The sequence below is a fragment of the Ichthyophthirius multifiliis genome, assembly GCF_000220395.1.
Source record: "Ichthyophthirius multifiliis unplaced genomic scaffold scaff_1120509251372, whole genome shotgun sequence".
Taxonomy (NCBI): domain Eukaryota; phylum Ciliophora; class Oligohymenophorea; order Hymenostomatida; genus Ichthyophthirius; species Ichthyophthirius multifiliis.
In genome coordinates, this window is record NW_004085937.1 from 1 (window position 1) to 12,032 (window position 12,032).

At 15.2% G+C, this 12,032-nt stretch overlaps 2 protein-coding genes across 2 annotated transcripts, besides 25 other annotated features; both read left to right on the top strand. All coding sequences in view use genetic code 6, as the record gives it.

Annotated features, from left to right (window-relative positions):
* The first annotated feature begins 15 nt into the window (after positions 1 to 15).
* Positions 16 to 70: a microsatellite.
* A 1,539-nt stretch (positions 71 to 1,609) lies between these two features.
* Positions 1,610 to 1,681: a microsatellite.
* Positions 1,612 to 1,681: a microsatellite.
* A 423-nt stretch (positions 1,682 to 2,104) lies between these two features.
* IMG5_191190 (n-acetylglucosaminyl-phosphatidylinositol de-n-acetylase, putative) lies at positions 2,105 to 2,868 on the top strand (the record flags this gene model as incomplete). Its single annotated transcript, XM_004025077.1, has 3 exons — positions 2,105 to 2,180; positions 2,283 to 2,620; positions 2,845 to 2,868. The coding sequence occupies 3 exons, from the start codon at positions 2,105 to 2,107 to the stop codon at positions 2,866 to 2,868; spliced, it is 438 nt and encodes a 145-aa protein (XP_004025126.1).
* A 908-nt stretch (positions 2,869 to 3,776) lies between these two features.
* Positions 3,777 to 3,829: a microsatellite.
* Positions 3,830 to 4,871: 1,042 nt separating this feature from the next.
* Positions 4,872 to 4,904: a microsatellite.
* Positions 4,905 to 5,057: 153 nt separating this feature from the next.
* Positions 5,058 to 5,126: a microsatellite.
* A 1,254-nt stretch (positions 5,127 to 6,380) lies between these two features.
* Positions 6,381 to 6,477: a microsatellite.
* Positions 6,411 to 6,507: a microsatellite.
* Position 6,508: 1 nt separating this feature from the next.
* Positions 6,509 to 6,541: a microsatellite.
* Positions 6,542 to 6,823: 282 nt separating this feature from the next.
* Positions 6,824 to 6,865: a microsatellite.
* A 135-nt stretch (positions 6,866 to 7,000) lies between these two features.
* Positions 7,001 to 7,142: a microsatellite.
* An 18-nt stretch (positions 7,143 to 7,160) lies between these two features.
* Positions 7,161 to 7,222: a microsatellite.
* Positions 7,172 to 7,222: a microsatellite.
* Positions 7,172 to 7,245: a microsatellite.
* A 382-nt stretch (positions 7,246 to 7,627) lies between these two features.
* Positions 7,628 to 7,754: a microsatellite.
* Positions 7,633 to 7,754: a microsatellite.
* Positions 7,755 to 8,139: 385 nt separating this feature from the next.
* Positions 8,140 to 8,192: a microsatellite.
* Positions 8,151 to 8,192: a microsatellite.
* Positions 8,193 to 8,344: 152 nt separating this feature from the next.
* Positions 8,345 to 8,403: a microsatellite.
* Positions 8,404 to 8,408: 5 nt separating this feature from the next.
* Positions 8,409 to 8,453: a microsatellite.
* Positions 8,409 to 8,464: a microsatellite.
* Positions 8,421 to 8,463: a microsatellite.
* A 447-nt stretch (positions 8,465 to 8,911) lies between the features above and the next one.
* Positions 8,912 to 8,972: a microsatellite.
* Positions 8,973 to 9,268: 296 nt separating this feature from the next.
* Positions 9,269 to 9,332: a microsatellite.
* Positions 9,328 to 9,369: a microsatellite.
* Positions 9,370 to 10,414: 1,045 nt separating this feature from the next.
* IMG5_191200 (kelch motif family protein, putative) lies at positions 10,415 to 11,759 on the top strand (the record flags this gene model as incomplete). The annotated part of the gene is made up of 4 exons (XM_004025078.1): positions 10,415 to 10,444; positions 10,519 to 10,603; positions 10,653 to 11,372; positions 11,428 to 11,759. 4 exons carry the CDS (start codon positions 10,415 to 10,417, stop codon positions 11,757 to 11,759), a joined length of 1,167 nt encoding a protein of 388 aa, XP_004025127.1.
* Positions 11,760 to 12,032: the final 273 nt, after the last annotated feature.

Genomic DNA, 12,032 nt, shown 5'->3' on the forward strand with positions numbered 1-12,032 from the left:
TATAATATAATATAATATTATTATTATTATTATTATTATTATTATTATTATTATTATTATTATTATTATTTTTAATTTTTATAGATGACTTGATTGTTTGAATGAATTTTAATTTTTAATAATTTTAAAATAATTATATATATAATTTTTATTTACTAATTCTTTATATTAATTGTCTGTATTTAAAAAAAAAAAATTTTCTTTTATGTATAAATATTTGTTAAATTTTTTTATATTTAAAATATTAAATAATATCTAATTTTTATTAATTTTAATTATTTCTTTTTAAAAGTTTTTTAAAGTTAATAAAATATATTTTTTAGCTAATTTTTAGCCTGAAAATAATATAAAATATTTTGTATAAAAAAAAAATAATTATATTCAAAAAGTTTTTTTTTAAAAAAAAATGCAAAATTAATAAACTACTATTTATTTAATTAATAAATAATGCTCATATATTTTGGTAATCGTAGATGTAAAATTTATTTTTTAATAATATATATAATATATATATATCCATTTTATATATATTATATAAATTAATAAACAATAATTAGTAAATGAAAGGAAATACTTTAATTAAAAAAGATTTTTATAAATTATTAAATGAATTAAGCTTATCTTATAATAAAATAATAAAGTTAACGTGTAAATTACCAAATTTAATAAACCTAATAGTTTTTAATCTAAGTTATATTTTGCCATGTAAATATAAATAAATAATCAAATAATTTTTATTTATTTAAAAAGAAAAATTAGAATTTTTTTCTATAAATAAACTTCTTTAATTAGACTTATCTTTTAACTAAATCAGATAATTATGTTTAATTGAAAAAGGATAATAATTTGAATATATAAATACTAATTTATTCTCATACTAAGAAAATATTATATTATATTTAGATATAACCTAAAACTTAATTTAAAAAGATGTTTATGTTTCTTTCATATACTTAAATAAGCAACAAATGTTAAAAATAAATATAAATTTTTATATTATTTACTAAAAAAAAAAGATTATATTTAAAATAAAAAAATGTAATATATAAGACTTTTTAATATATTATTTGTACGAATATTAGTGAAATAAAAAGACTTATAAAGTAATATTATATATATTTATAATAAATATTTAAAATAAATTTAATAAGTTAATAAAAATAAAATAATAATGAATCTAATAATCTTTTATGTGATTCTAATACAATTTAGGATGAAAAAATAGAAAAAATCAATTAAAAGAAATCAACTTAATATATAAATCCAAATAAAATAATCTAAAACATATTAAAGAAAATTAATAATTTAAATGAGAATGAATAATCAAGTACTATAAAAAAGAATATTGAACCTTAATAATAAATGAAATACCGAACGCCAGTAAAAAAAAGTTTTTCCATAAAATATTTTCAAAAAGAAAATCTAAAAAAATAAAAATAAAAAAAATTATAAAACTAAAACTAATAAGAAATCACTTAATTTAATTTAGAAAGTACACTTAAAGATTAAAATTAATAAAAAAAAAAAACATTTTTTTAAGATATTATTAACAATATTACTATAAACGAATAAATAAATATTTATTAAAGTTAAATAGAGTAAAAATGAAAAATATAAATATAAATATAAATATTAAATAAAAATAATATATATAATTATATATAATATATATATTATAAATTTATATTTTTTTTTTTTATACATTTTTAAACATCATATATTTATATTTTCATTATTATAATTATATATTAGGAAATAATTGAAATTTAAACTAAAAGTTTTAGAAGATAAAACTAGCTATTTAGAATATAACTTGAACTAATATTAGTTAATATGTAATTAATAAAAAGTATAATTATAAGATATGAATTTTTATCGTTTTTTTTGTGAGTATTTAATGAAAGATTAAGAAAAGTATTATAAATAGCTCTATTATAGTAATATTAAATAATTTTGTTAGCAAATAGAATTAAATTATATTAAAATTAATTAAGATTGATATTCAAAATAAAATTAAAATTATTTATCTATACATATATATTTATATTTTAAATATCTAAAAAACTTAAATTATAAAAAATTATTCTTATAACAATATTAAAAAATGTAAACTTCTATACTAGAAGATATATAAGGAGTCATTGATTTTTCTCAAGGACTTGATAATTTTACAAGATATGGTTTATTAATAATGAATTTTGCTATAATAATAATAATTTTGATTGTTAAGTAAATTAAAAAATCCTAATAAACTGAAAGGAAACCAATTTTATTTATAATAGCCCACCCAGATGATGAAGTAATGTTTTTTTTACCAGCCATAAAAGATCTTGAAAGCTAATACGAAATGCACTTATTAAGTTTTTCAAACGGTGATTTTGATAAGCTAGGTAAAATAAGAGAAATAGAACTCGAGAAATCTTGTAAAAAACTTGGTTTTGTTAAATATTAAATAATAAACGATTAAGAAATACAAGACGGTATGTAAAATAAATGGCCAATTTAAAAAATGGCGGAAATAGTAAAAAAATACACCATTGAAAATAGCATTAAAGGAATTTTTACTTTTGATAATAAAGGAGTAAGTGGACATCCAAATCATATTGACGTTTATAAATGCGTAAAATATTTAAATGATCAAAACGAGTTAGATAAAGAAATAAAGCTTTTTAGTTTAAAAAGTGTGAATTTAATAAGAAAATATTTAGGATTTTTTGACATTATTTTATGTATTTTTGATGAAAATGTTTTTATTAATTATAATCCGATTTATTCTTGGAAATGTATGTTAATTCATAAATCTTAATTTGTTTGGTATAGAAAATTGTTTTTACTTTTTTCTAGATATACTTTTATTAATACAGTTGAAAGATTATAATGAAATATTAGTATTATTTATGTAATTCGTGTATTTTTCAGATATTCCTTTTTTTCTATTTTTGTTTGTTTTTTCTTCTCCCTTATTTTGTAAATATCATATTTAAATGATATAAATAATATAATTTATAGTTTTTATTTTTTGATATACATTTTTTTATTTAGATTTTTTTTTTATATATATATATATATGTATTTATTATGATTTGATTTTATATAATTTATTTGAAAACTCTATATTTGAATAGTTAATAGTATAAAAACAAACAAACAAACAAAATATGTAATAAAAGATTGTTCCCAAATTTATTTTTAAATCCAAGAATTAATGGGTAAAATAAGTATTAGATAAAACTAAGAACGAAAATAATAATAAAATAATTGATTAAATAATAGCTAGTAAATATGATGACTAAGCTTTAGATAATGTATATAATTAATTCGAAGTTCTTATAGATTAAGTCTTTTAAAATAATTAAAATTTGCATAAATATTTATATGAGAAATAATCTCCTAGTTAAAATAATAATAACTAACAATTTCATACTTTTCATAATTAAAGGAGTTCTTAAAAAATTAATAATAATTCTATATTTAGTCCTAAATCTCATTCAAATGAAATAAAAAGACAAAAAACACATCGAATAGTATTAAATTCAATAAAAAAATAAGAAAAAAATAAATATAATTAAAAAGATTTTTTAAAAAAAGATAAATAATTAGAAGAACTAGAAGTTTCTATAAATAACAAACATTTCATATAAAAAGAAATATAAGAAAATTCTTAGTTTTAAGAAATAAATAATAACGAACAGTAGATTTTAGAAAATGTAAAAAATAATAGTGAGAGAGAAAAAAATATAAACTAAAAATAAATTTAAAAATAAATAGATGTAATAATATATAAATATATATATATATATTTATATATTTATATATATATATTTATATAATAGTGTTAAATAATTCATTTGTCTTATATTTTAATAGAAGAATATAATAAGAAATTAATTTTTAATTTAAATTTGCCTATTATTTCTTTAAAAATACTATTTTTAATTTATTAATAAACAAATTCAAATATGTTTAAATTAATATATTAAATATTATAAGAATATTTATTTTGTTTTGATTAAAGTATTAATTAAACACTTGAATTAATAAATTAAAAAACAGAAACTAAAAAATATTCCTATAAAGAAATCTCTGATCTTTTTTCCAAACAAATCCAAATACTTTCAAAAAACTAGGAAATACAAAACTGTAATTATCTCCGTGACATTTAAACTTACTAAGAAACAATATCTACATAATAAATGGGAATTTAGCAAATGCGTAAAGATCTAAATGATACAGAACTCATTGTATTTGAAAAATTTAAAGAAGAAATAAATACCCTTAAATAAAGCCTTGAATTATCAAATAAAAAGCTGACTTAATTAACGAAAGAAAATAGTGATTTAAATAAGAATATAAAATAACTTGAAGGTCTATTTTAATAAAAAGAGAATTCATTAAAAATATAAATGCAAGAAATCGAAAAATAATATACTTAATAAATAAACGATTTAACCTAATAACTTGAAAAATTAAAATTAATAAAGGAAAATTAAGAATCTCATAATAATATAATAACACATTCATACAAAACAGCACTTTTATCGATGAAAATTTTAAAAGATAAAACAAATGGAATGGAAGCTAAAATAAACATTCTTTTAAATGAAAATATGAGGTTAAATTAAAGGGCGGCAACAAATTTTTACGATTTAACACCAAGACCTAACTTCAATGATTTAGATGATATTATTGATATAAATAGGCCAATTGTATAAAAAAAAACAGAAAAGATAAACTTTTAAGAACTCTCTACTTAATAAAAAGTGAAACAAAAAGCTTAATAAATTATAACCTTAATTAATAAAATTAAAGACGAGTATGATTAGAAAATTAATAATATTTTAAAAGAATAGTCAGAAGTTGATTCTTAAGTTAATAAAATAAAATAAAAATAAAAAAAAATAAAAGACACTTAATAAATACTAAATAAAGATTAAAAAATTAATATAATAAATAATGGTAATTATACATAAAAAAGTTAAGAAAATATTAAAATAAATACTTTAAAAAATATTGAAATTTTTTCTAGTTAGAAAAAAGATTCTAATACTTAAAATTAAATTGATATTGAAAATAAAAATAATAATGAATATGATAAAAAAGATAATATTGATATTTAAAATGAAGATGAAAACGAAAACGAAAGCGAAACTGAAAATGAAATATTTAATAAAAATATAATACGAAAATAAAAATGAAAAAAAAAAAAATTTAAATAAAATGATAAATTTATTTTATAATATATATATAAATATAATATAATAATATATATATATATTTATTGACATATAAATTTAAATTATTTTAATTTTTTTTTTTTTTTTTTAAATAAAAAAATAATAATATTTTTTTCATAATTCTTTATTATTGCCAAATATAAAAGTAAGATGATCAATTAACGTTCTAGCAGTTTCCACATATTTAGAATAAGGTATAATTTATAATAAAGCTTAAAAATTTGGTTAAACGATAATTTTTAACATATATTCAATATTAGGAACATCTAATTCGACTATTCCAGTAAGCTTATAATTTTAAATACATTATCCACTTTTATTTTATTAAATAAACTATTCTAAAGATATATTCTCATAAAATAAAGGGAAATATCTTTTAAAATATACAGGACTTCTTATAACTTTTTAATTTAAAGTAAAAATATCACTTTTAATAATTTAAGATTTTTTTAATTTCCATTTATTTTTAAATACAAAATGAGAATTAAAAGTATTCTTAATATGCATATATTTAGATAATAAACTTGGCAAGAAAATATTTATACTTATATCTCTTCCATTTATTTAACCTTTTATATTTCCATTTATTATATTATATGGACATTGTACATAAGTTATTATTCCTTATACTTTTAATTATTTTTTAGACTAAATTTCTTTAGGAAAAATATCATTTTTTATAAATAATTAAGAAGCTATAAATTTAACAAATATATATTTAATATATTTATATTATATTTTTTTATATAAAAAATACTATAATCTCCTTCAAAATCAAGTTCAAAATTTTATATTGGATTTTCACTCTATATTTTTTTATGTAATTTTTAATATAATTTTATTTATGTAAAAAAACCTTATTTTAAAAATACAAATCACATTAGATTAAAAATCTTTATCTTGATTAATCAAAAACCTTTTAAGAAATAACTCCGATTTTCAAATCTGAAGAATTAATGAGAGGGCATTTTGTTTTTAAATTTGCAACTTTAAATCTTCTCAAAATTTATTAAGTAATATTATAATCTTATAAAACATCAAAGATACATTTCCTATACTTATGAAGAGTACCTGTATGATTTTTAAGTTATATAATTTAATTTTTCAAAGGAAAGTCTCTTACAGATATATCACTTTAACCTATATATATAAATAAATAGAAATAAATAGAAATAAATATAAATAAATATAAATAAATATAAATAAATATAAATAATATATATATAATATATATATATATATATATATATGTATATGTATATGTGTATATATAAATTTATATTTTTATTATTTATATCATTTATTATAAATTTAATATTATTATTGTTTATTTGTTTACTTAAATCAGTAAAACTATCATGATCAATAAAATCATTAGTTGAATTTTATTATTTTTCTTTAAAATTACTGTTTATAGTTTATTTATTATCTTAATTTATCTATTTTTAAATAAATTAAGGACTTTTTTCATCTTTTTTAATATTATTATCAATTTATTAAAATTATTGTTGATTTTTTTATGTATTTTAAAATGTATCAAAGTTTATATTTTCGTTATTTTAATTATTCTCATTATTATTATTATTTATATTAAAATCAAAATTAAAATCATTATTGTCAAAATTAAAATCTGCATTTTATTATTATGATTATTTTTCATTATTAAATTCTCCCCATTAAAAATTCATGTCTTATTATTCTTTACTTTAATTGCTATTTTATATTTCAAAATTAAATTCATCATTAAATCCACCTTCATTAAAATAATTATTATTATTTTCATTTTAATTATAATAATCATTACTATTACTATTATAATTATTAATATTATTATTATTATTATTATTATTATTATTATTATTATTTTATTAAATATATTATTTGCATTATTATTATCATTATTATTATAATCATTTTTAGTTTCACTATTTATTTTTATTTTATTTTCGTCATTTTATTTATTTTACATTTTTTTTTCTTCATTTTATCTCATATACATTTATTATTCTTCTTCTTCTCTTTCAATTTATCTTTTTTATTATTATTCATATTCTTATTTATTTGTTGTTTCCTATAATTATTATTTTTAAAATTCTTCTTCTTACTATCTCTATAATTATTCTTATATTTATTATTCTTCTTTTTTTTTTTTTTTTTTTTCCTTTTTTTATTACTACTTAATTATTTATTCTTCCTATATATTTTTTTCTTAATCCTACTATTTTTTTACTTAACTTTATTCATTTTAATCTATTTCTTATTAATTAAATTACTAATCAAAATTAAAATCTGCTCCACCGAAATTATCAAAATCCCCTTAAAAATTTGGATTTTCTTAAAAATCTTAATTTACTTTAAAGCCATCGAAATTGTTATCATCGAAATTACCCCAATCATTAAATTATTATTATTTAGGAGATTCTTGAAATTATTATTATTTAGGAGATTCATTAAATTATTGTTATTTGGGAGATTGTTGAAATTATTATTAATTAGGAGATTCTTAAAATTATTATTATTATTAATTTTCATTTTATGAACTTTTTTTTTTATTTATTAATCATAATCTATTTTTCGATCTTTTGAAATTTCTTTTAGACGCACATTTTAAAATATTTTTTGCGCTTTTTTTTTTAAAAAAAACTAAATATTTATGCTATTTTTTTATTTAATTATTTTTACATAATTATAATAAATTTGATTTAAATTATTTATATTTAGTTAAATCATTTTAGCTTTTTACTAAATCTGTATACCCATCTTTATACTATTCTAATAATTCTTAAAAGTCTATAAACTATTATAATTGTTATTCATTATATTCAGGCTAACTTACTAATTAATTTATTTAATTAATTAATTCTTCGCTTAATTAATTTATATTATCTTTATGTGACTCTAAGACTATAGAATTAAATAAAAAAATTAAATTATATAAATAAATATAAAATATATAAACTTTCTAAAATAAATTATTCAGGTTCAGGAGTTTAATCAATAATTTCTAATAAAGGAAGAAACAACTCCTATATTTGATCTAAAACTAATAAAATAAAAATAATATATATAAATATATAAATAAATAAAAATATATTTTTATATTTTTTATTTATATTAAATATTAATATAATAATAAATATATATATATATATTAATATATATGATATATGATTTTTTATATTTTTTTTTTTTATTTATTATTTATATTTTTTATTTATAATAAATATTTAAATATAACATTACTATTTGTTTTTTATTTTTATTAAGTTTATTATGGAGTTTTAGTTTTTTTTATTTTTTATTTTCATAAAACATAAATTCTTCAGGAAATTCTATATTTTTTTGTTATAGCTTTCCTATAATTATTGTAAATTAAGTATCTTAACCAGTAGAAGTTTATGGCCATTTAGATTACCATTTCATTATACATTCTATGTTTAGGCGGATAAACTACATATATAAATTAGGATCTATTTTTATTTTAGATTATATATTATATTTATTTTATTACCTTCTTTTTATATCTTTTTTTCTTTTAATCATCTTCTGGGCTACTTGAACTTTCCAATTCACAAAATTTTTAAATTGATTTTAAAATATTATGCTTTAATAATTTTACTACAAATTTTGAGTTAGTTTTTTAACCATTATCAGGATCAATTATATATTTTAAAAGCTTTTAATTTTTTTTTATTATTTTAATTTTTTTTTATTATTTTAATTTTTTTTTATTTATTTACAAAAAGTGCTAAAAATTTATTTATTAAAGAATTTTATTCACTTTATAATATTTAATCTATACAATCTAATGTTTATTAGTAACATTCACTTAAAATAAAAGATAGATTATATTTATATATATTTTTAATAATATATTTTACGTGTCTTATAATTTATTTATTATATCCATAATTTCTTCTCTCTATTATTCAAAAATATCTTCATTTTATACAAGTTCTGGTATTTTATTTTATATAAATTATTTTTTTGACATTTTTATATGTTTAAAAAAAAAATTAATTTTTATTTTTTATATAAAAAATAAATATTTTAAAAAAATAAAATATAAATATAATAAATAAAATAAGAAAAAATATATATATTAATAAATATATATATATATATATATATATATTCATAACATATAAATATTTTTAAAGATAATTTTATGGTTTTTTTTTTATTACGATATATTCTGTTATATATTAAATATTTAAAACTAAAAATTTAAATTTTGAAATATTTATATTATAAATTTTTTTAAATATATTATATAAATCAAAATGGGAATATGTTCTACATGTTAAAGAAATAATGAATTAAAAAAAAGATAAAAATGATAATTTTAATTCATTAATATATTTTATTTAAGATTTAAGATGTTAATATAAAGAATAATTTGAGCTAAACTATCATTAAAATAAATAAAAAGACTTTAAAATTAAATTTACTAATAAAATTAAAAATAAGGATTTTTAATAATTTACATTTAATCCGAAATCCAGACCCGCAACTTTATATCAATTAAATGAATTTTTACATAAATAATTAATTTCAGAAAGTGTTTAAGAAAATCATAATTTCAATTAAATAATTCATGTAATTTAAATTAATTGTATTAAAAATAAATATACATAAAAAAAAAGTTATCTGAAGATGAGATTTATTAAACTGCAAAATAAATATAAGACATACATTATAAATAAACAATTTTAAACTCTAAATGAATATAAAATATAAATTGTAAATTATATTAAAGCAAACATATATTATATGTTTTAATAAAAAATAAGTATATATATCAAATAATATTGAATAATATAAGATTAATAAATAATAATAATAAAAAAAAAAATATGATTTATTTTCTAAAATAATTGAAAAAAAAAAAATAATATATACATGTAAATTAATGAAAAAAATTAAACTTTTTACTAAGAAACCATATAAAAAAAAACATAGAAGCTGATATAAAAAGCTCTTTTAAATCTTAAAAAAACCATTCAGCAATAAATTACAAAAAAAATATTTATATATTTGGGGGGTATAACGGCACTAAAAACAATAACAAATTATATATATTTGACAATTAAAATTAATGGAAAAAAATAAAATTTCAAAATAAACAAAGCCTACCATAAGGAAGAAACGGACATACATCAGTAGTTATTTAAAATAAAATGTACTTAATAGGTGGTTGGATAGATAAAGTATTTAATTAAAATTTAAATATATATATATATATATATATTATCATTATATTTTTTTTTAAACAAAAAAATAGGGTTTATATTAAAGTAATGTAATATATATTCTTGATTTAGATTCGTTAGAATGGGAAAAAAAGCCTTCCATAGGTCAATATCCAGGTTTTACTTTATTAATAATTATATTTTAAATGTATATATATCAAAAAAGGACCATGTAATATGCATACAGCAGAAGTTTATGAAAATTAAATATTTGTTTTTAGAGGAGGTGATGGTTAATAATATTTAAATGATTTACATAGTTTAGATATAGATACGTTTAAATGGATAGAAGTATAAACAAAAAATACAAAACCATAGCCTAGGGCAAACCATTCTTCGTGTTTAATAAAAGATGAAATGTATATTTTTGGAGGTTGGGATGGTTTTAAAAGATTAAACGATTTACACAAATTGAATTTAAGAAGTTTAGAATGGCTAAAAATTGATGTAAAAAATGACATATTACCACTTCCTAGGGCAGGAATGAAAATATTACATATAGAAGATAATATTTATATGTTTGGGGGAAGTGGGAATGTTAATAATGGTCAAAACTAGTTAATTTGTTATAATGATTTTTGGATTTTTTCAATAAAAGATAATTATTGGAATTAATGTAAAATATAGATTAAAGGATTGAATACAAATAGTTAATAATCTATATAGCCTAGAAGTGGTCATTCGTTTAATTTTTTTAATGATTAAATCTATGTTTTTGGGGGCAGTAATGGAAACAACTATTTTGATAGTTATATAATATTTGATGTTAACCCGAAGCCTTAATTAATTGCTAATGATAATATGGATTTTGATAATTTTTTTTTATAAAATATTTCTTCATTTTATAATTAACCATAATTTTCTGATATTATTATTTTAGTATAAAGTAACAAAAAAATTTATTAGATTTTATTTTATTCTTTTTTTTAAAAAAAAAATAGATTAATAATTTTATGCGCATAAAATAATTTTAAGTTCATTTTCCGAAAATTTAAAAATGATGTTTACAGTAGGAATGGCTGAAACTAAAGTAAATTAAATTTAAATTTCTGATATAACTCCTCATGTTTTTAGTATTTTATTATAAGGTATTTATAATAGAAATCTGTCTTTATAAAAAAAGATATGGAAAATATTGATTTACTTTTTGATGTTTATAAAGCTAGTGATCAGTTTTTGGTTGAAAAGATTAAGTTTTAAGTTTAATAATATATAGCCTAAATTATTAATTTTAATAATTATATGGATATTTTAAAAAAAGCTTAATAGGTGAATGCATTTTTTATAATTGAATTGTGTTTATGGTATTAATAGAAAAACAAAAAAAAATAATTATGATATTAAATAATTATTAAAAATTTGAATTTAATATTTATTAAAAGAAAATAGTAAAATTATTTAAGTCATTAAAATTTTTAATTTATAAATATTTTTAATGTAGATAAATAAATATAAGTTTAAATAATTTATTTTTTTAATTTTCATTTATAATTATTAATACATATTATTTGTACATAAATTTTATTCAAAAAAGTATATTTAAATG